Here is a 23,533-nt window from a genome sequence, read left to right on the forward strand (position 1 = left end):
TGCTTGAACTGCTTTTATCAGACAGACAACCCATTCTCCCATGATCCTTTGCTCTCTGTAGCAATGTCCTCCTTGACCCCTGTGTGTTGTAAATGGAGCTGCATGGACTGAACTTACTCAGGAGTCGATGACCCTCAGACCGTTAGAGTCGCTTCAGAGGAACTGTGTTTGCATTCACATACTAAGTGTATTTCAGTGTGTGTGTGTGTGTGTGTGTGTGTGTCTGTGTGCTTGTTTATGCTACACTGTAAGGAACAAGTACAAAAGTAATTGAAGTCTATGGAACGTCCCCACAATTCACAGAAACAAACGTGTTTGTGTGTGTGTGTGTGTGTGTGTGTGTGTGTATGGGTGTGTGTGTGTGTGTGTGTGTGTGTGCAGAATAGAGGTATATCCTGGCCGGATGATGGGGATGTTGGTCGTGGAAGAGGGGAAGCGTCCAGAGATTTCGCCAAGGTGAGTTTATCCACATTTAACATTATCTGTATATATGTTTGTGTGCACTGTAAAAAGTTGTAAATATTACAACATTATTTTAAATAAATTTTTCTACTTCACAATTTCATTATTAATTGTGTTACTTAATTCATTCGCTTAATTTAAAGGTGCAGTTTTATAAAAATCATTATATCATTTACTGGAATCAATGTGTGTGCAGTAACAACAAACAAAAAAACACTGTTTTGAGGTTGTAAATAAACCAAAGATTATTGTACGTTTCACACACACAAAAAAAATATTATTTCAGTTTTTCTGCTTTAAACATTTTTTTTGCATAAAAGTTTTGTCAAAGTGAATCCATACATTTGTTTCATTGGGTATTAATGGACTAATTGAATTAATTAATTTAACGGTGCAATTTAGATTAATTTTATTATTGAATAATTGACTAAATTCTATATGTAAACACTGTAAAAATATATATTTTTCAGTTGTAAATATAATAGATTATTGGAGTGTGTTTGGTAAGAAACTACCATTTCAGTCTTTCTGCTCAAATTTCATGTCAATTGTAATTATTTGTGAAATTTGCTCGCAATTTAGGAGTGAAATAGTAAAATGGGTTTTAATTGATGTATTTAATTTGTTAACTGAATTGATTCTGGCATGAAGATGATGATTTTGTGTAAAAGGTTGATTAGTGTGTGTGTGTGTGTGTGTGTGTGTGTGTGTGTGTGTTTCTGATAGTTATATGAGCTGGACAGTGACCCGCACAGGAAGGAGTTTCTGGACGACCTTTTCACCTTCATGCTGAAACGAGGTGAGAGAGATTAATTTTGAATTCACATGATTTAAATCTAATAGTGGAGCGAGTTTATGCACTCTCAGGGAGTGTGTGTGTGTGTGTGTGTGTGTGTGGGTGTGATCAATTTTGATCATGCATATTATAATCAGTGTTTAAGGTTAAGGCATTACAAGTTACGTAATCAGATTACTTCTTAAGTAACTATTAAAGTAACACATCACTTTAAATTAGAAGGAAATATAGGAGTTAATAAGTAACACCTGTTGTGCTCTTAAGCTCCGCCCCCACTGCTCCCGCTCATCTGCATACACTTGAGAGCCACGCCCACATCTTAATATCCAATCAGCAGCCAATGCACAGAACCAAGTCCCACCCTAGATTTATTATTTGTGGATCATTTGTCTCACTCGGATGAACTTCACAATATGGAAGAAAAGAATCGGATGCAACTTCTGTTTTATTGTGACCTTTTTAAATTGCATATGAAATTTCCATCTGTTTTGATTATTTAAACAGATAAACTGAATGTGATGCATTCTTTGTCAGTCATACATTAATGAAACAGGTCGCTGCAGTCAAACAAATTGAGGCATAGTTTATTACAAATTATTTGCATCTATTTGATTTGATTTAAATAATCCTATTTACAAAATGTGTTTATTCAAATAGTTTCATTGTGAAAACAATTACATTTATTCAGTTAAAAAGGATGGACATGTTTAAAATATGGTTAGCTGTGGAATAATCAACATTTAATCATGTATGACATTGGATTTGTTGATGATAAATACATACAGCTTGTGATTTCAAAACACATTTAGTTTATTATTACTATTAAAGCAGTAATTGTATTGATTTTATCAGTGTTTTTATGTCAAAAATGTTAACATTTATGAGTGATATTTTGATGATATTTGAATATTTTTTCAAGTTTTGAGTATTCAGTATATTTTTGAATGTTTTTTCCCAAATTTTGACAAAATTAAGTGTGTATATTTTTTCTTATAATTAAACATATTCAGTATTTTTTGACAATATTCATTATGCATCTCTCTATTTTTCCTAATTGTAATGAAATCTAGTATGTATCTTAATCTGTAGATGATATTTAGTATATTTCACTGTTTTTCCCAATTTTGACAATATTCAGTATTCATCTCACAATTTTTGCAAGATACTCAGTAAATTTCTCAATATGTTTTTTCCTCATTTTGAAATTAAATATATATAAGCATTTTTCCTAGTTTAGGCTATATTCAGTATATATATTAGTATTTTTGCATTAGCTTTTTTTGCACCATTCTTTGAAACACACAAATGTTAAATGTTTTTTGGTTCCCTTACAATGAAAGTGTTTTTTTGGGGTTTTTTTTACATTTATTTTTTGTGCTCTGAATGACACCAGACTGATTTATTTATTTATGTATATATTTCTTTGATTCAGGCTGAGCTGGTGTTTTAGTGTCTGGTTTTGTGTCTTTCTAGCAGACGATGTGCAGGACGCTGTGCTGAAATAAGATGTTGTTTTGATGTATCGGCTTCTTCTTCTGTGTTTGGAGCTGTATTCGGGGCCTCAGGGGCCTCTGAAACTTGATAAAGTGGGTTTGCAGCGATGGTTTAGGGGCCCGTGTCTCACAGCATGATTAATGAACCTCAGAAACACACAACTACCGTCTGATGGAGCCGAGGAAGAGAGGAACACCAGAAAGAAAAGGCTCTGCTTGACTGAAATGAATAGAAAAACAACAGTTTTCTGAGAGACAGAAACAGGGCAGGGCCCGGCATCCCATCCACTGTTTAATCAAAGACCTTTATTCTTAGTATCTATATATTTATCTTTGATTATAAGTTGAGGTTTTGTGTGTGAATGTGTTTTCACTCCAGAATAACATTCTGGATGTGTTTTAAATTATATGGTGAAGCTGAAAGGCACTTATCATTTCTCTCCCGCCCTCTTCCTGTCTCTGTCCTTCACCCTGTTTTGCACTTCCTGTTTAATCTCTCTTCACTTTTTTTCAGACTTGACAACAGCTCAATCACTGCTTAAGCTAAAGCTCGATTCAAACATTTCAATCTGATTAATCCAATGTTTTTTTTTCTTAGTTATCACATTCAGTTGCTTAAAAATATTTAACATATTGAATTCATCTTATCCAGTTAGCTTTGACAGATTAAGTTCAAATGGAAACATTTAGATTCTAGAGAAAGTGGAAAAACTCTTTGTTTACTTGGTTTTTGTCAAAATGTAACACTTATAGAATGTTACTTTTTCATCTGATACAAATCGAGACTTCAAAGGCTTTAGTTACAGTATAATGCATTATAAAAGCATTCATAATGTACATGGTAATGCATTATATCTAATCATACATAATTGTACCCAAAGGCAAAATGCATTATAATATTAGAAGGTTTGTTAGTCATGTTTTAATGCATTATACTTCCTAAAGGTGGAACAATGAGTATTATAATATATTATAACTGTGGTTGCAGTTATTCATGAGATAATACAATGCATTATAAGATATAATTAATGCATTCAAACTACTTTTACTATGCATTATGTTTAAGTTAAGTATTCCTGCCAGTTTCTATACTATGATAGTCACCAATAATGATTCACTTGTGACACTGAAGACTGGAGGAATGATGCTGAAAATACAGCAGATCATCGCAGAAATAAATTACACTTTAACAGAGATTCACACAGAAAGCATTTATTTTAAATCATAATAATATTTCACATTTTTTCTGTATTTTTGATCAAAGGAATGATCTTGAGCTCAATAGAGCGCTTTACTGCCCCCATTCTTCTGTGGAACACAAACCACAGTTTTAGGAAAGTGCCTCAATGTTTGTTTTTGGCATCCAGTGTTCATTAGACTCTTTTGATTTCATTTTTCCCAGTGTTTTTAGTTTTACTGAGATGCAAATACATTTTTTATTAATGTTTTGAATGTTTCAGTGTTCATTTGATTTTATAAAAAAAAACAATAATAATTTGTCATATTTTTTGTTTTTTTAATGTGTGTGTACTGTACATATATATATATATATATTTTATTTTATTTATTTATTTATTTATTTTATTTATTTATTTTAGGACACCAAGTTAAACTAAATAAAAATGAGAAATGTTGCCTTGGCAAATTGCTGAAAAAAATTATTAAAAATGAAAACCATATATTTAATATTTTATTTAATAATATAAAAGTAAAATTATTTATGGTTTTAATTAACTCTAATAACCCTGGTTTAGTCTATAATTGGTTCAGTCTAAAAATATTTTTGGTTTAATTTAAAGTTTAAGTAACAATTTGTTTTTTTCTTTTTTGCGGTGTTAACTAAAAACTGTCTATAATTGGTGGTGCACCATTTTTGCTGTAAACTTGTCAAAAGATTTATCAAACCATGCATTGGTCTAGTCAAATTTAAGTTAACATATCATATAAAATATAAGCATCTAAGTCGATAAAATCTCATCAACAGTGAGATGCGAGGCTGATAATCAGACAGGTGACGGTTCCTTCACTTCTCCTAAACAAATGCGACTCGTTTGATGCAGAAAATGGAAATTATTCCTGGCAGGATTTGTTTTTGCTTTTCGTTTTCTCCGTGATTTATGGCATGTTTTTGTGCGCATGTGGAAATGTTTGAACGTTGGAGGAGGCATGATCAGGTTTGTCTCTTTATGAGTGTTTCAGGTATTAATATATCCATGCATGCTTCATGCCCTCTGTTCTCGTTGCATGTAAACACACAGCAGGTATGTGCTGCTGTCACTCTATATGAACTCGTCTGTCATGTGGCACGAGCCAGACTAAATATAGCAGATTCCCTGCAGTCATTGACTGTTACCTTTTATGTCCCTGACCTGACATTAAAAATAAGAGCAACCTGCATCAGTGCATGAAGAGCGGAGCGTCAGTGAAACCTCACACCGAGCCACGCAGAAATGCATTTCCTCTGTGTCTGTCGCTCTCTGCCTCTGAATTATTCACACACATCCGTCACCAGAAATCTGACTGAAGTACAGATCAAGTGCTCTTCACCTTTGAGTTTATCCATCTGGGTGAATGAATGAATGAGGAATTAATTGTATATATAAAGAAAAGTTGATATATTATATTGTAAATATATAGTTTACTATAGTTTCATATTTATTAATTATTTAGTTTACCTTTAAAAATATAAGTGTATTGTTCCTCTCATATATGTCGCTTTTGATAAAAGTATCTGCTATATGCACACACGTGTATATATATATATATATATATAAAATAGAAATAGAAAATACAGCATATACAAAATAAGTATATATGAAAAAATCTAAAATAATTTTGCTTTTATGTTTACTGTATTTTTATATTTTATATATATATTAGTATAGTAGAATAATATATAAGAATATTTTAAATATAGAACATATATAGAAAATGTGCAATGTTATATATATATATATATATATATATATGTGTAATTGATGTTTAAAATACAGTTTTTTACATAATTTAAAAAAATATATAGTTAATTATTATTTTAAATTACTAGTCTAAAGTTACTTAAGTTCTTTTTATTATTCTCAACTTTCCCATAAATGTAAAAACGTAATGACTGTAGTACTGAAAAATATGTATAATAAATATATATCTTATAAATGAGGAAATTTATTTGCATTATGACATTGCCGTTTACCAAAATGTTTTGTTATTGCAATACAAATATTCTTTTTTATATTTTAGCTTTATCAACTTTATCAACAAAAAACTGTAATAGAGTGGATTAAAACTTGTTTTAAAACTTATTTATTTAGATTTTAATTAATTTGTGATACTAGCAAAGTGGCCTAATTTCTTCTTTCCCACAGATGTTGTGACAGGTTTAGACGGTCACTGACGATGCTGCTCTTTACTGGAAGGCCGTTTGTTGCTGGCTTGTGTTATAGTTGTGTTGGTGTGTGTCTGTGCCGTACAGCCGGGTGTGGGAGGGGCCCCCTGGGTGACCTCTGACCCCGCCTGCCATTAATCACTCCGCTCCTGATGGGTCTGTGCCACTGGGAAAATCAACACAGCAAGGCATGATGGGAGGGTCATCCAGGAGCCAATCAGAACGCGTCTCTCAGTAACAGTGGCGCCACACTGAACTACAGGCTTCAGCGAGCGAGAAAGGGTTAACTAACCAACAACACTGAGCTCCTGTTCAGTAACAGACTTCATCTGATTACAGATTACACTTACATATATAGACAGCTAATATATTATATATATATATATATTTATTTATTTTTGTTTGTTTGTTGTTTGCACTTATACAGCAAAAACAGTAATATTGTGGAATATTATTATAGTGTAAAACAGCTGTTCTCTATGTGAATCTGTGTTAAAGTGTAATTTATTTCTGTGATGCTCCGCTGTATTTTCAGCATCATTCCTCCAGTCTTCAGTGTCACATGATCTTCAGAAATCATTACCCTTTTTTTTAAAAAGAAATTAATAATTTCATTAATTAAAGGTGCATTAAATTGATCAAAAGCACCGGTAAAGACATTTATAATGTTTTTAAATAAATGCTGTGAATCATGTGAATTAAAATGCATCACAGTTTTCACAGAAATATTGAGCAGCACAACTGTGTTCAACATTGATAATAATCAGAAATGTTTCTTGATCAGATCAAATCATCATATCTTCATGATTTCTGAAGATCATGTGACACTGAAGACTGGAGGAATGATGCTGAAAATACAGCGGAGCATCACAGAAATAAATTACACTTTAACAGAGATTCACATAGAAAACAGCTGTTTCACATTAGAATAATATGTCATATTTATTACAGTATTTTTGATGCAGTGTTTCTGTGGAGCGTATAGTAGTACTGCAGTCAGTATTAATCATTCAGGGTTGTTTCGTTCTCTAGTCTCTGTGTGCGCTTGTACCGATAAAAGCTTGGCTTCCTGCTGACCGGCGTTTTAATTCAGCCATCAATAACCTCAGGCTGACCTCTGACCCCAGTGCTTGCACTAATTGTTTGATGTTGTGTTGATGGTCAGATGAGGTAATCTGAAACACGCGTGTTCTCCCAGAATGCCGAGTTTCAATCTGACAGCTCTTCTGTTGTCATGTGTGCTTGTCACACCATCTTTAAACTTTGACTGTTTCTCATTGCACATTCTTGCATTTCTATTTTATGTTTTGCTCTGTAGAGTGAGATCATAAACCGTCATGTGAGTTGTTTTTATAAGAGATCGATGTCTGTGTGTTACTCGAATTTCTGTCGTTCTGATAATCATGGTCTATTGTGCTTCCATAATGTGCTTTTTTCTTTTTTTGTACAGAAGCATCCAAAATACACCTCAAGTGTTGGTTTTATTACACTTTATCTGTTTGTATCTGTTGATTTTTAAATGCAATTCATATCTTTAAAGTTTTTCCTCAACTTCTGCAGCACTATTTATATTCTAAAGGTTTTCACTGAAGGTCTGTTCATATGTTTTTCAAGTGGTTTTATTATTGCATTATATCTATTTGCATCTGTAGATTTAATTTGCAATGCATTTTTTCAAAATGAGGTTTTTTTTCTCCACTTCAGCAGCCAAAACTTAGTTTTATGCCTTTATATATTCTGAAAGATTTTACTGAGGGGTATGTTCATATACAATTTTTGTTCTGTCAAAAATTTAGAGCATTTTCTGATTTATGAAATGTGATAAAAAAAAAAGAGAAATCCAAAAACTTTAACTCTAATACATCAACAAAATCAATCAAACATTTTGAACCTGGCTTTAGGTTTATGTTCAGATGCAAATCAGTGCACATTTAATTAAATAATGCATTATTTGCATATTTAAACTAAGCTTTTTAGAAAACCTGTAATGCAAACAATTATCCTATATAAAAATATTGGCTTGGCAACTAACTAAAATAAATTGAAACACCAATGCTACCTAATGGCAATAATAATAATAATAATAAACTAAAACTGGAATAAAAATAAATTAACACTTAATGCAATTTTACAAAAGCACAACAAAAATTAATAAAGTCAAACGTTTGTGTATATACAGTGTGTATGTATATATATATATAGAAAGGTATTACAAAATATTAATACAAACTGCAATAGTATATAATGAAAAAAAAATTATAATAATACTGCTAATTATTAAGACATTTTTAATGTCTATAAATACTTATTTAAATGTCCATAAATTTTATATATAATGTATATATTCTATATCATGTATAATATATAATGAAATATAAATTAAATAAATATAAAATATAATTAAATATAGTTAAAAATCTGATATTTCCGATTCTAGCATCTGATTGGATGAGCCTGTACACACACACACTAATATATTAACATGCTCTTCATTGACCTCTGATTGTTATGTTGCCAGGCAACCACACACATCCCGAACTGTATGAGAGTGCAGAGGAGTGTTTATTATGATTATTGTGATTTATTCTTCATGTCGTGATTTTATTGATCATGGGCTGGGCGTCTGTTGCCACTGATTTATAAAGCAGTGAGTCATGTGTTACTTTGATTTTACCGCAGTTAAGGTGTGTTAGGCGTGACGTGAGGCAGTAAAATCACTGTACTGTGCGGCCGCGAGTGATTTATTGGTTTGTGTGTGCGCAGGGACTCCGGTGAACAGGATCCCCATCATGGCGAAGCAGGTTCTGGATCTGTACAAGCTGTACAAGCTGGTGACGGAGAAGGGTGGACTGGTGGAGGTCATCAACAAGAAGATCTGGAGAGAGATCACCAGGGGTCTCAACCTGCCCACATCCATCACCAGCGCCGCATTCACGCTCCGCACACAGTACGACACACACACACACAGTACGAGACACACACACTCACACACACACAGTACGACACACACACACTCACACACACACAGTATGACACACACACACACAGTACGACACACACACACTCACACACACACACAGTACGAGACACACACACTCACACACACACAGTACGAGACACACACTCACACACACACACACACAGTACCAGACAAACTCACTCACACACACACAGTACGAGACACACACACTCACTCACACACACACACACAGTACGACACACACACACTCACACACACACAGTACGACACACACACTCACACACACACAGTACGAGACACACACACTAACACACACACACAGTACGAGACACACACACTCACACTCACACACACACACACACAGTACGAGACACACACACACTCACACACACACAGTACGAGACACACACACTCACACACACACACAGTATGACACACACACACTCACACACACACAGTACGACACACACACACTCACACACACACACAGTACGAGACACACACACTCACACTCACACACACACACACAGTACGAGACACACACACTCACACACACACACACACACACACACACACAAAGTACGAGACACACACACTCACACACACTCACACACACACACACACACACACACACACACACACACACAGTACGAGACACACACACTCACTCACACACACACACACACACAGTACGAGACACACACACTCACACACACACACACACACACAGTACGAGACACACACACTCACACACACACACACAGTACGAGACACACACACTCACACACACACACACACACACACAGTACGAGACACACACACTCACACACACACACACACACAGTACGAGACACACACACTCACTCACACACACACACACACACACAGTACGAGACACACACACTCACACACACACACAGTACGAGACACACACACACACACACAGTACGAGACATACACACTCACACACACAGTACGAGACACACACACACACACAGTACGACACACACACACACACACAGTACGAGACACACACACTCACACACACACACAGTACGAGACACACACACTCACACACACACACAGTACGAGACACACACACACACACACAGTACGAGACACACACACACTCACTCACTCACACACACACACACACACACACACACAGTACGAGACACACACACTCACACACAAACACACACACACAGTACGAGACACGCACACTCACACACAAACACACACACACAGTACGAGACACACACACTCACACACACACACAGTAGGAGACACACACACTCACACACACACACACACACACACACACACACAGTACGAGACACACACACTCACACACACAGTACGTGACACACACACGCACACTCACACACACAGTACGAGACACACACACTCACACACACACACAGTACGAGACACACACACTAACACAGTACGAGACACACACAATCACACACAAACACACACACACAGTACGAGTCACACACACACACACACAGTACGAGACACACACACTCACACACACACACACACACACACACAGTACGAGACACACACACTCACACACACACACACACACAGTACGAGACACAAACTAACACAGTACGAGACACACACACTCACACACAAACACACACACACAGTACGAGACACACACAGTACGAGACACACACACTCACACACACACACACACACAGTACGAGACACACACACTCACACACACACACACACACAGTACGAGACACACACACAAACACATACACAGTACGAGACACACACACTCACACACACACACAGTACGAGACACACACACTCACACACACACACACACACAGTACGAGACACACACACTCACACACACACACACAGTACGAGACACACACACAAACACATACACACAGTACGAGACACACACACTCACACACACAGTACGAGACACACACACTCACACACACAGTACGAGACACACACACTCACACACACACACAGTACGAGACACACACACTCACACACACACACAGTACGAGACACACACACTCACACACACAGTACGAGACACACACACACACACAGTACGAGACACACACACACACAGTATGAGACACACACACTCACACACACACACAGTACGAGACACACACACTAACACAGTACGAGACACACACACTCACACACAAACACACACACAGTACGAGACACACACACTCACACACACACACACACAGTACGAGACACACACACTCACACACACACACAGTACGAGACACACACACTAACACAGTACGAGACACACACACTCACACACCAACACACACACAGTACGAGACACACACACACAGTACGAGACACACACACACACAGTACGAGACACACACACTCACACACACACACACACACAGTACGAGACACACACACTCTCACACACACACAGTACGAGACACACACACACTAACACAGTACGAGACACACACACTCACACAAACACACACACACAGTACGAGACACACACACTCACACACACAGTACGAGACACACACACTCACACACACACACACAGTACGAGACACACACACTCACACACACACACAGTACGAGACACACACACTCACACACAAACACACACACACAGTACGAGACACACACACTCACACACACAGTACGAGACACACACACTCACACACACACACAGTACGAGACACACACACACTAACACAGTACGAGACACACACACTCACACAAACACACACACACAGTACGAGACACACACACTCACACACACACACAGTACGAGACACACACACTCACACACACACACACAGTACGAGACACACACACTCAGACACACACACTCACACACAAACACACACACACAGTACGAGACACACACACTCACACACACAGTACGAGACACACACACAGTACGAGACACTCACACACACACACAGTACGAGACACACACACTAACACAGTACGAGACACACACACTCACACACAAACACACACACACAGTACGAGACACACACACTCACACACACAGTACGAGACACACACACTCACACACACAGTACGAGACACACACACTCACACACACAGTACGAGACACACACACTCACACACACACACAGTACGAGACTCACACACACACAGTACGAGACACACACACTAACACAGTACGAGACACACACACTCACACACACAGTACGGGACACACACACTCACACACACAGTACGAGACACACACACTCACACACACACACAGTACGAGACACACACACTCACACACACAGTACGAGACACACACACTCACACACAAACACACACACACAGTACGAGACACACACACTCACACACACAGTACGAGACACACACACTCACACACACAGTACGAGACACACACACTCACACACACAGTACGAGACACACACACTCACACACACACACAGTACGAGACACACACACTCACACACACACACAGTACGAGACACACACACTCACACACAAACACACACACACAGTACGAGACACACACACTCACACACACAGTACGAGACACACACACTCACACACACAGTACGAGACACACACACTCACACACACAGTACGAGACACACACACTCACACACACACACAGTACGAGACACACACACTCACACACACAGTACGAGACACACACACTAACACAGTACGAGACACACACACTCACACACAAACACACACACAGTACGAGACACACACACTCACACACACAGTACGAGACACACACACTCACACACACAGTACGAGACACACACACTCACACACACACACAGTACGAGACACACACACTCACACACACACACAGTACGAGACACACACTCACACACACACACACACAGTACGAGACACACACACTCACACACACACACAGTACGAGACACACACTCACACACACACACACACAGTACGAGACACACACACTCACACACACACACACACAGTACGAGACACACACTCACACACACACACACACAGTACGAGACACACACACTCACACACACACACAGTACGAGACACACACACTAACACAGTACGAGACACACACACTCACACACAAACACACACACACAGTACGAGACACACACACTCACACACACAGTACGAGACACACACACTCACACACACAGTACGAGACACACACACACACACAGTACGAGACACACACACACACAGTACGAGACACACACACTCACACACACACACAGTACGAGACACACACACTAACACAGTACGAGACACACACACTCACACACAAACACACACACACAGTACGAGACACACACACTCACACACACACACACACACAGTACGAGACACACACACTCACACACACACACAGTACGAGACACACACACTAACACAGTACGAGACACACACACTCACACACCAACACACACACACAGTACGAGACACACACACACACACACAGTACGAGACACACACACACACAGTACGAGACACACACACTCACACACACACACACACACAGTACGAGACACACACACTCACACACACACACAGTACGAGACACACACACACTAACACAGTACGAGACACACACACTCACACACAAACACACACACACAGTACGAGACACACACACTCACACACACAGTACGAGACACACACACTCACACACACACACACAGTACGAGACACACACACTCACACACACACACAGTACGAGACACTCACACACAAACACACACACACAGTACGAGACACACACACTCACACACACAGTACGAGACACACACACTCACACACACACACAGTACGAGACACACACACTCACACACACACACAGTACGAGACACACACACTAACACAGTACGAGACACACACACTCACACACAAACACACACACACAGTACGAGACACACACACTCACACACACAGTACGAGACACACACACTCACACACACAGTACGAGACACACACACTCACACACACAGTACGAGACACACACACTCACACACACACACAGTACGAGACTCACACACACACACAGTACGAGACACACACACTAACACAGTACGAGACACACACACTCACACACAAACACACACACACAGTACGAGACACACACACTCACACACACAGTACGAGACACACACACTCACACACACAGTACGAGACACACACACTCACACACACAGTACGAGACACACACACTCACACACACACACAGTACGAGACACACACACTCACACACACACACAGTACGAGACACACACACACAAACACACACACACAGTACGAGACACACACAGTACGAGACACACACACTCACACACACAGTACGAGACACACACACTCACACACACAGTACGAGACACACACACTCACACACACACACAGTACGAGACACACACACTCACACACACACACACAGTACGAGACACACACACTCACACACAAACACACACACACAGTACGAGACACACACACTCACACACACAGTACGAGACACACACACTCACACACACAGTACGAGACACACACACTCACACACACAGTACGAGACACACACACTCACACACACACACAGTACGAGACACACACACTCACACACACACACAGTACGAGACACACACACTAACACAGTACGAGACACACACACTCACACACAAACACACACACACAGTACGAGACACACACACTCACACACACAGTACGAGACACACACACTCACACACACAGTACGAGACACACACACTCACACACACAGTACGAGACACACACACACACACACACACAGTACGAGACACACACACACTCACTCACGCTTATCATTTTGGCCACCACTGTATTTAGATGGTTTATATCTTTTGAGACCCCCAGAAACAGAGATTTTGTTGGCTCTTGTCCCTCTCTCTCTGTCTCTCTGCTGTTTCTTCCTCTTCACTTCACATTCTGCCTCCCACTAATTAGCTTGAGGTGATAGATTTATTGATTTATTGATCTATTGATTTGCTTTGGATGGTTTTACTGTGGGAGTGGATGCATCTGTAGTTGGATTGAGAAGCAACTAAACTGATGATGCTTGCAGCTGTTTATAAGAGTGCAGAGCGACACATTCTACTATCAGTCCCCAACAAGGGTTTTTTTGTTTGCCCAAAAAAATGTTGCCAGTAATTTCCAGAATTTTGATTTAGAATTTTTTATTATTATTATTATTATTATTAGGATAGCACATTTACCATATTGTAGCACAAAATATGTACATAGTCATACACGACAAAAAATAAAGAAGAAGAAAAAAAACAGATTTTTGAAAAACAAAATTTGTGACATAGACAGCAGCAGGTTTATTAGGCTGCTGTCACTTTAAGACCTAAGTCACAGATCAAAAATATTAATGCACATCTAATTTTTTCCCCCAACTGTTTATGTTCATTTAATACATAGCCAGCTGTGTTTATATGAATCACACACAACTCGTCAATGACTTTTAGTAGTACTGCACTTTCAGAGGTTAATTTGTGGTTAAATTATACTGGAGCGCCTGTGCTGTATTTAAATGAATCTGGCAGATTTTCCTGCACAATCAGTGCACAGAATGAGAATGGAATCCCCAGCTGGTGTTGACGGGTGTCTGGTCTGTCTGTCTCAGATATATGAAGTATCTGTATCCGTACGAGTGCGAGCGGAAGGCGTTGAGTTCTCCCAGCGAACTGCAGGCCGCCATCGACAGCAACCGGCGTGAAGGCCGTCGAGCCACTTACAGCAACAGCCTGTTCCGCTTTAGCCCCTCCCCCGGCTCCGCCCCTCACCTCCTGACCCCACCCAAGATGCACCTGTCAGCGCTGGGGAACATAGGGGCCCTGAATCGACTGCAGGGGCCATCTCTGAAGAAGGGACTGGGTAAGTGATGCAAAAATAAACTGGTTATCTTCAATTAGCAATGCAATTAGATCAAGCAACTACAATCAGACAATTGTTAAACAATATTGGTGACATGCCTAGAGAACTGAGTCTGTAGGTTCAGAGACTGGACACATGACTGAGTGTTTGTGCTGTTTACTGTTCAGGCTGGTGTTTGTGATGTTATAGCGCCTCCTGTCGACATTGACATGAACTGCATCTAAAGACATTTGCTGTAGTTCAGTGGTATTGAATGAAGGCGTTGTCTCTCTTAAGACTTCTCTTTTTTATATTTTTCTCTCTCTCTTTCTCACACACACACACACACACACACACACACACACACACACATATTAACTGGAAGTTTCATGCGGTAACTAGTGTGTTTCTCCATTTGCTGATTATGGCAGAATTCCATTCAAATGAGCCACATAATGTATAAAAGGCCGTTTTAAAATAATAAATTCTGTTTTGTTTTTTGTTCTTATTATGAATTTCTCCAACAGTCATTTTGGCTCTGTGTTTTTAGATGATGATAACAGGCTGTTCAGAAAATCACTACCTTAAATGGTTTATAGCTATTTTTTAAACAGCATCAATATGATTAAAATACTGGGTTACCATTAATTAAACTTAACTTAAACTAAACACACACAAACACAAAATACATCCCTGTTACTTGAAGTAAAATAAATGTTCACTGAAATGAAGTTTAAAAAACGTAAACTTATTTTATTCCAGCTAATTGCCATGGCAACATTTCTTGTTTTATTGTTTTTAAATTACTAAAACTAAATAAACAAAATCTAATAAATACATTAATAATATTAAAAACAGACATTTTTAAAAAATAATAAAAAATTACAAAAATGCTAAATAAAAATCTAAAACTATTTTTTAAATAAGTTAAATAATAATAATACATTTTGTTGATGTTTTTATTAAAACCATTGATATTTTAGATGCTTTTTAAGATTTTTATTTTTTTATTATATTTCATTAATGTGTTTTCCATTTTTAGTTAATGTTTTAGTAAATTAAATTAAATTAGTAATTAGTAATTGAGAATATATTTTTTAATATGTCTATATTTTATTTATCAGATTTTATTTCGGTTTTAATTGACTCAGTACATAAAATGAAACTAAATAAAAAATTTTGCTTTTGCAAGTAGCTGAATTAAATATAAACATTAAAAAGTAATGGGAACAAATATGCACAACAAAATCGCTAAAACTTGAACTAAAATGAAAGTGGAAACAGAAAATAAAATAAAATGTAACATACTAACAAAAACTGTAATAGTATATATACAGATTTAAATATCCATGTTTATTGCATTAAATTAAATTAAATTAAATTAAATTAAATTAAATTAAATTAAATTAAATTAAATTAAATTAAATTAAATTAAATTAAATTAAATTAATGCATTTAGCAGACGCGACTTACAGTTATCAATTTTTTACCTATCATGTGTTCCCGAGGAATCGAACCCCCAACCTTGCGCTTGATGGAGCATGGAGCATGTATGTATTGATTAATTGTTTAATATTTTTAAGCTGACAATTTTACCATCAGTGTAGGGACTCCAGATATTCCAGATAATTCTGTGTGCACTCATAATTTTTTATTTAATGCCAAAAATCATTAGGATAATAAGTAAAGATCATGTTCCATGAAGATATTTTGTAAGTTTCCTACCATAAATATATGAAAAGTTAATTTTTGATTAGTAAAATGCATTGCTAAGAACTTCACTTTTGATGATTTTCTCAATATTTAGATTTTTTTGCACCCTCAGATTCCAGATTTTCAAATAGTTGCATCAAATATTGTCCCTTTCATCAATGGAAAGCTTATTCTTTCAGCTTCCAGAATAGACCCCTATGACTGGTTTTGTGCTCCAGGGTCACATATAGACTGGTTGTCCTCTCTGTCCTGCAGACGATGGCCGCTCGTCCTCCGTGGCGCTGGTGATGGGGCAGCAGCAGATGGGTCTGGCGCGGGCTGCGACACTGGAGCAGCTCCGAGAGAAGCTGGAGACGGATGCACCGGAGAGAAAGATGCTGCGTCTGGCCGAGGAGCAGCAGAGACTCATGCAGCAGGCCTTCCAGCACAACCTGCTCGTCATGGCCTCGCAGATCCCCGTCAACCTGCGTCCCGGAGCTCCGGCCAGGGGTCAGTGCACTGGACATTCATGATGCACTGATGCATGTGTGTGTGTGTGTGTGTGTGTGTGTGTGTGTGTGTGAGTTAATGAGTGTTTGTGTCTGTAGATGAGAAGCAGGATCTGGCTGTGAGTATTTCCTCCAGCGGAGCAGCGAGTATCAGCATGTCAGTGGAAGTCAACGGCATCGTTTACTCAGGTACGGCTTACAGACAAATGCATTGCTTATTAATATCATTAAAATGGAAATTTTATTTTTTATTGTTTTTTAAGTGTCATTTGTAGCTCTGTTTTAATCAGCACTGGTCTCATTTTTAAATGTTTTCTGTGGCAGGAACTCTGTTTGCGCAGAAGTCTGCGGCTGCGTCTGCTGCACCTGGACCCAGCTTCACCTTCCCTAGCTCCGCCCCCAGCCAAAGCCCCGCCTCTTCCTCCTCCTCCAAGGGGCGGAGCTCAGCAGAGCCATCCACCAGCGGCTCTCCATAACCAAATTACTGAAAATCAAACCGTTGCACAACCAGTACCTCAGTTTCTCTCTGTGATATTTCTCAGCGGTGGAACGTTACAGGAAACATCTTTTACCTCAGAATCTGTAGTTTAGCCTTTCTCTGAATGAGTTTTATTTTTGTAGAATGTAGACCTCGCTGTTTTAACTCTACGCAGGTTCTTGGGAATATATCTGCTGTTCTGCAGCCTGTTTGTTTGATGAACAACCGTCAAATACCTCAGAAACCTGCTGAATGTCTCAGTAGATGTTTAAATGAGTTACAAACACCAATCATTTCATCTGGATCTCAGGGCAGCTTTTAAATATGTGGGTGAATCTCATGATTAAATCTAAAGAAAATATATAACCTATGCACATTTTCTTTTTACTTTTATATACGTATGTTTGTATATGCACATATTTTAAATTTTAATAAGTAAATATAAAAGTGTATCTCACGATCTCCATCAATTTTATAAGAAACGTTGCATTATTTCAAAATTTTGGGAGCAGTAAGATTTTTAAGGTTTCTCTAATACTCATCAAGGCTGTATTTATTTCATCAAAATACAGAAAAAAAAACATAATATAGAAATATTATTGCAATTTCTAATATTGGTTTTCCTTTTTAATTTGCTTTAAAATATCTTTTTTTTTATGTGACACAGCATTGAATCTTCGATTCTTTGATGAATAAATTTTTTAAAGAACAGCATTTATTCAAAGTAGAAATATTTTCGAACAATTTTTTATCCATTTAATACATCCTTGCTGAATAAAAGTATTAATTCCTTAAAAAAAGTATTAAACAGCACAATTGTTTCCAACACTGATCATAAATCATCATATTATTCTGATTTCTGAAGATCATGTGACACTGAAGACTGGAGGAATGATGCTGAAAATACAGCGGAGCATCACAGAAATAAATTATATATTAAAGTATATTAAAATAGAAAACTGTTATTTAAAATTGCGATATTATTTCAAAAATGTATTTTTAATTTCTGTATTTTTGATGAAATATGTACAGCCTCGCTGAGTATAAGAAACTTATTTTAAAAACTTTAATTTTTTTTTACTAAAACATGCATCATTTTTCTAATGCAGAATATCGTTTCTTTATGTCTTCCTGCTGATTTTGGATCAGAACGTGGTGTTTTAGAGGTTTCATGAGATTCACCCATGATTGGTGTGATGAAGTCCTCAGTCATTCCTCAAGCGAAGCAGAAGCTCGAGGGACCATCGTCCTCCTTCATCCACACCGATGCTTCAGGGACCCATGTTTGTGTCTCACATGTTTGCCTTCTGCAGAAGGAAGGCGTCTCTCTCAGGAAGTACTCTGATGTTTTAAGTGAACTCTCGTTGTTTTTAAGATGATATAAATGGATAATAAGTAGCTCAGACTCCGCTGTGGAGATTTACACTACATACCTCAAGCTGTCGTGAATCCCTCGAGCTGGACTTTCCTCTCTCTCTCTCTTTCTCATTTTTTCTTGTGTCAACTGTTGCATTTGTACAATCAGGTGGATAAAACTGCTCACCGTAACCAAATCAAGCTGCTGCACAGCTAGAAACCAAAGACCAGATGACCTCACCCTCACAGGTCAGAGGTCACCAAGACACTAGTGTGATGTAATGGGTCAGGTGACCAGAGGAACACACTTACACTCATCTCTCAGGACTTTGATTCTTCTCTGTTCCAGCTCTGACCCTCAATGTTTGCTGCAACTCTTCTTCTGTTTGAACTGGATTAAAACCCTTCTTTGTGCCAGTTGCACATGTGTCTGTGTTTGTGTCGAATGCTTTAAAATGCTACAGCCATAAATGGTTTCCCACCAGAAACTTCCATTCACACTTTCTTACTGATGTTCAGATCTAAGGAAGCTTAATTCAGCCACAGAGTAACGTTAATACAATTAAAAATATTTTTTTTTTCTATATCCAAACCAGTGTGTTCATAATTAAGATAATACATTGAAATAATATGATAAGACACAGCAATTTTCAATATCAACCAGCAACACGAACCGTTTCGTCCAGCTAAAAATAACTGGACCAGGATGCGACCGGAAGTGATTTCCGTTTGTGATCACGTGATCTTCCGGTTAGGAGATCTTGCGATGCATTTTAAAGCAAAGTTGGGATTGATTTCGACTTCAAATAGTTACGTAAGTAGAATAGGCTAATTAAATTGGTGTTTATTTGAATGGAATGCGCAATAGGATCGTCAGTGATAGAAGTAGATGATTTAAGACGGTAGTGTTAGCAAGATTAATTTGAAAAAGTTTAATAGACACAATTAGACAATATTTCAAGAATAATTTATTATTATTAATTATTTTATTTTTTGCAACAACCAATGGATTACAGCATGCGAAGCGTTTCGCTATCGATTTGTGTTAGCTATCTTTTTAACGGCAGACGTCGAGACTGTTTTGAAAGTCTGACGCAACATGATGAGTTTCAAATAGGTAGGACTTCGTTTATTTTCATAAAGGGTGTATATGTTTTGAAAACTAATTGAATGACCAAAATATAATGATTTTTGAAGAAGAAGTGTTTTAAAAAATATATATAATAATCATGCAGAGTACTGCAAACTGTCGGGTTTGACGCAGTGTCTGTTAAAAAAGATAAATCGTTTGTAATCGATTTTTAATTTTAATCGCTGGACAAATGCGTCTGCTATTTAAATGACTTAAATGTAAATCATGTGTGATGGATTAGCCTATTGCTGCATTTTTTGGTTTTGCGCGCCAAAATATAAATACATAAATCAGGATCTGAGCGTGTGTGTGTATGATGATAAGATTTAAGAAAACACTTAACGTTAAGGTCTTCAGCATCTCTGTCATTGAACTCATAACGGTTCGAATACTCGCATTTTACTGAATAAAACAATCAGACAGTCTTTCTGTTTGTAATTTACGTTTTATAACATGATGAATTTTGGGCCTAGTTACGCTTGCAAGTAGTCTATTTTTTATTTATTTTTGTAATTTATTTATTATATTTCTTTTAAATTTTAGTTAATGTCAGCTAGACTTCCTCACACATTTCTCTCTGTTTCCTGAGATTAATTCTGTGGTTTTTCAAATGGAAACGTGCGAATCTTTCAGGTCTGGTTCACCTCGAGGTGGCGCGCATGCGCAGAGAGTCAGATAGACACGCGCTGTTAGATCTTTAAATCGGATGGTTTGTGAATCCAAAAGCTCTTGTGTTGAGTTCTGTTAGTTTTTTAGCTGCAGATATCGACACCTCCTTTAGCATGTGTGTCAGTTATCTTGGTTTGTGTTTGACATGCACAGTGGGTTTTGTGCATTCTGTTTTAATGAAAATGTGAATGCTTGTTGAACTGATTGTAGTTTAAAGTGCAGCACTTTACCATAAAAGCAAGGTAAATATTTGTATTTTTTTTAAATAATCCTTGAGACAGATTCACTTAAAGACTATTTGGGTTACCCTGAATCTGAAGTTTATCTTAAAAAATAAATAAAAATAAAGTACATTCTTAAAGTATTTTTTTAGCATTGCACAATACTCTTGACTTGTTTGCTTATTTAATGCATTAATAAAACATACTGAATTTTCTCACACAGGGTTTGACCACTTCCCTCTCTCTCTCTCTCTCCTTGCGTTCATGTAAAAAGAAATTGCATAAATTTCTCGTGTTATTCATTATCAATCTTTTTAGCAACTCTTTTCTTTTTATAATTGGCATAGGTTTTGTATTTTATTCTGAAATGATTGATCTTAGGCCTCATTGATCTCAGAGTAAATAATGGCAAAATTATCCACAAATAATGGTTTTGTTTTGTTTGTTCACTCAAAAACTGAGGCGATCAAGCTCAGATCAATGAGACTTACAATCAATCAGAAATACATAACCGGTGCATGCTGACTGAAAGAAAACTAGTTGATAAAAAAGTCTAATGTTAAAAATACTGTATAACACAAACCATTTTTAATCAGATTTTAATCAGAACAAGGGTTTAAAATAGCTTTGTAAAATAATGTTAGACATGAAGGTTGTCAGTTGTATAAGACGTGGTTCTCAGGGCACAGGTAAAGCTTTACTTTGTATCTTCATGTGTGTGATTAATTTGTGGTTTTGTATGTTGTCTTTCTTTCTTCACTATGGCTTATTCTCTACATAAGTTTTAGTTTTTTTCAGTTTCATGAACTCATGAAATGCCATTGTTAACCTTTTGTCCTCAAATGAAGCTGTAGATACTTGAGTACCAAATGCATTAAATAAACAAGCAAGGTAAGAGTATTGTGCAATTCTAAAAAAATACTTTAAGAATGTCCTTTTTTTTTTTTTTTTTAGATAAACTTAAGATTCAGGGTAACCCAGATTGTCTTAAAGTTACACTATCTCAAGGATTTTTTATTGTTATAGCATAACACTAGCTACATCTAAAAAAATATTAGAATAATCTAGCAAATAAAATCCTCTATGGCAATATATTACATTAAAAAATAAACTTTTTTAATAGAGTTAATCAGTTAATAAATCCAACCTCTGGTGTGAAAACATATAACAATGCTAAAGAGTCCGATGAACTATTCGTGGTGTTTTTCTGGTCACTGTCAAAGGCTTGGCTTAAGTGTTTCTTTCAGTAAATACATTTTATGCTTTATTCTTACTGTTTGGGATTTAAGAAGATTCTTTCAGCTGATGGTTTTCCTGCGTTACATGATCAGTCAAATGAGATTCAGACGCTGAGGGAGGTGTAAGCAACCGGTACATTACCAAAGGCTTTAATTAGAAAAGTCAGTGTGTGAAATGTTAACTCCACCAACACTCGAGGGGAATAAATGGCTAATGACGTATTTATC

General features: G+C 37.4%; 1 protein-coding gene across 1 annotated transcript in view; it reads left to right on the forward strand.

The window, feature by feature from the left end:
• The window catches only part of LOC132101835 (AT-rich interactive domain-containing protein 3B-like), a 31,117-nt gene extending 12,386 nt beyond the window's left edge, over window positions 1–18,731 (forward strand). Inside the window, exons 2-8 of the mRNA XM_059507050.1 lie at window positions 382–456; window positions 1,189–1,261; window positions 8,897–9,080; window positions 15,781–16,031; window positions 17,979–18,212; window positions 18,311–18,400; window positions 18,536–18,731. Of these exons, the coding sequence (XP_059363033.1) occupies window positions 382–456; window positions 1,189–1,261; window positions 8,897–9,080; window positions 15,781–16,031; window positions 17,979–18,212; window positions 18,311–18,400; window positions 18,536–18,687 (1,059 nt within the window). The 3' untranslated portion in view covers window positions 18,688–18,731. The remainder of the gene's footprint in view (window positions 1–381; window positions 457–1,188; window positions 1,262–8,896; window positions 9,081–15,780; window positions 16,032–17,978; window positions 18,213–18,310; window positions 18,401–18,535) is intronic.
• The last annotated feature ends 4,802 nt before the right edge of the window (window positions 18,732–23,533 follow it).

Source organism: Carassius carassius, chromosome 23 (genome assembly GCF_963082965.1).
Source record: "Carassius carassius chromosome 23, fCarCar2.1, whole genome shotgun sequence".
In the NCBI taxonomy this organism is placed as follows: domain Eukaryota; kingdom Metazoa; phylum Chordata; class Actinopteri; order Cypriniformes; family Cyprinidae; genus Carassius; species Carassius carassius.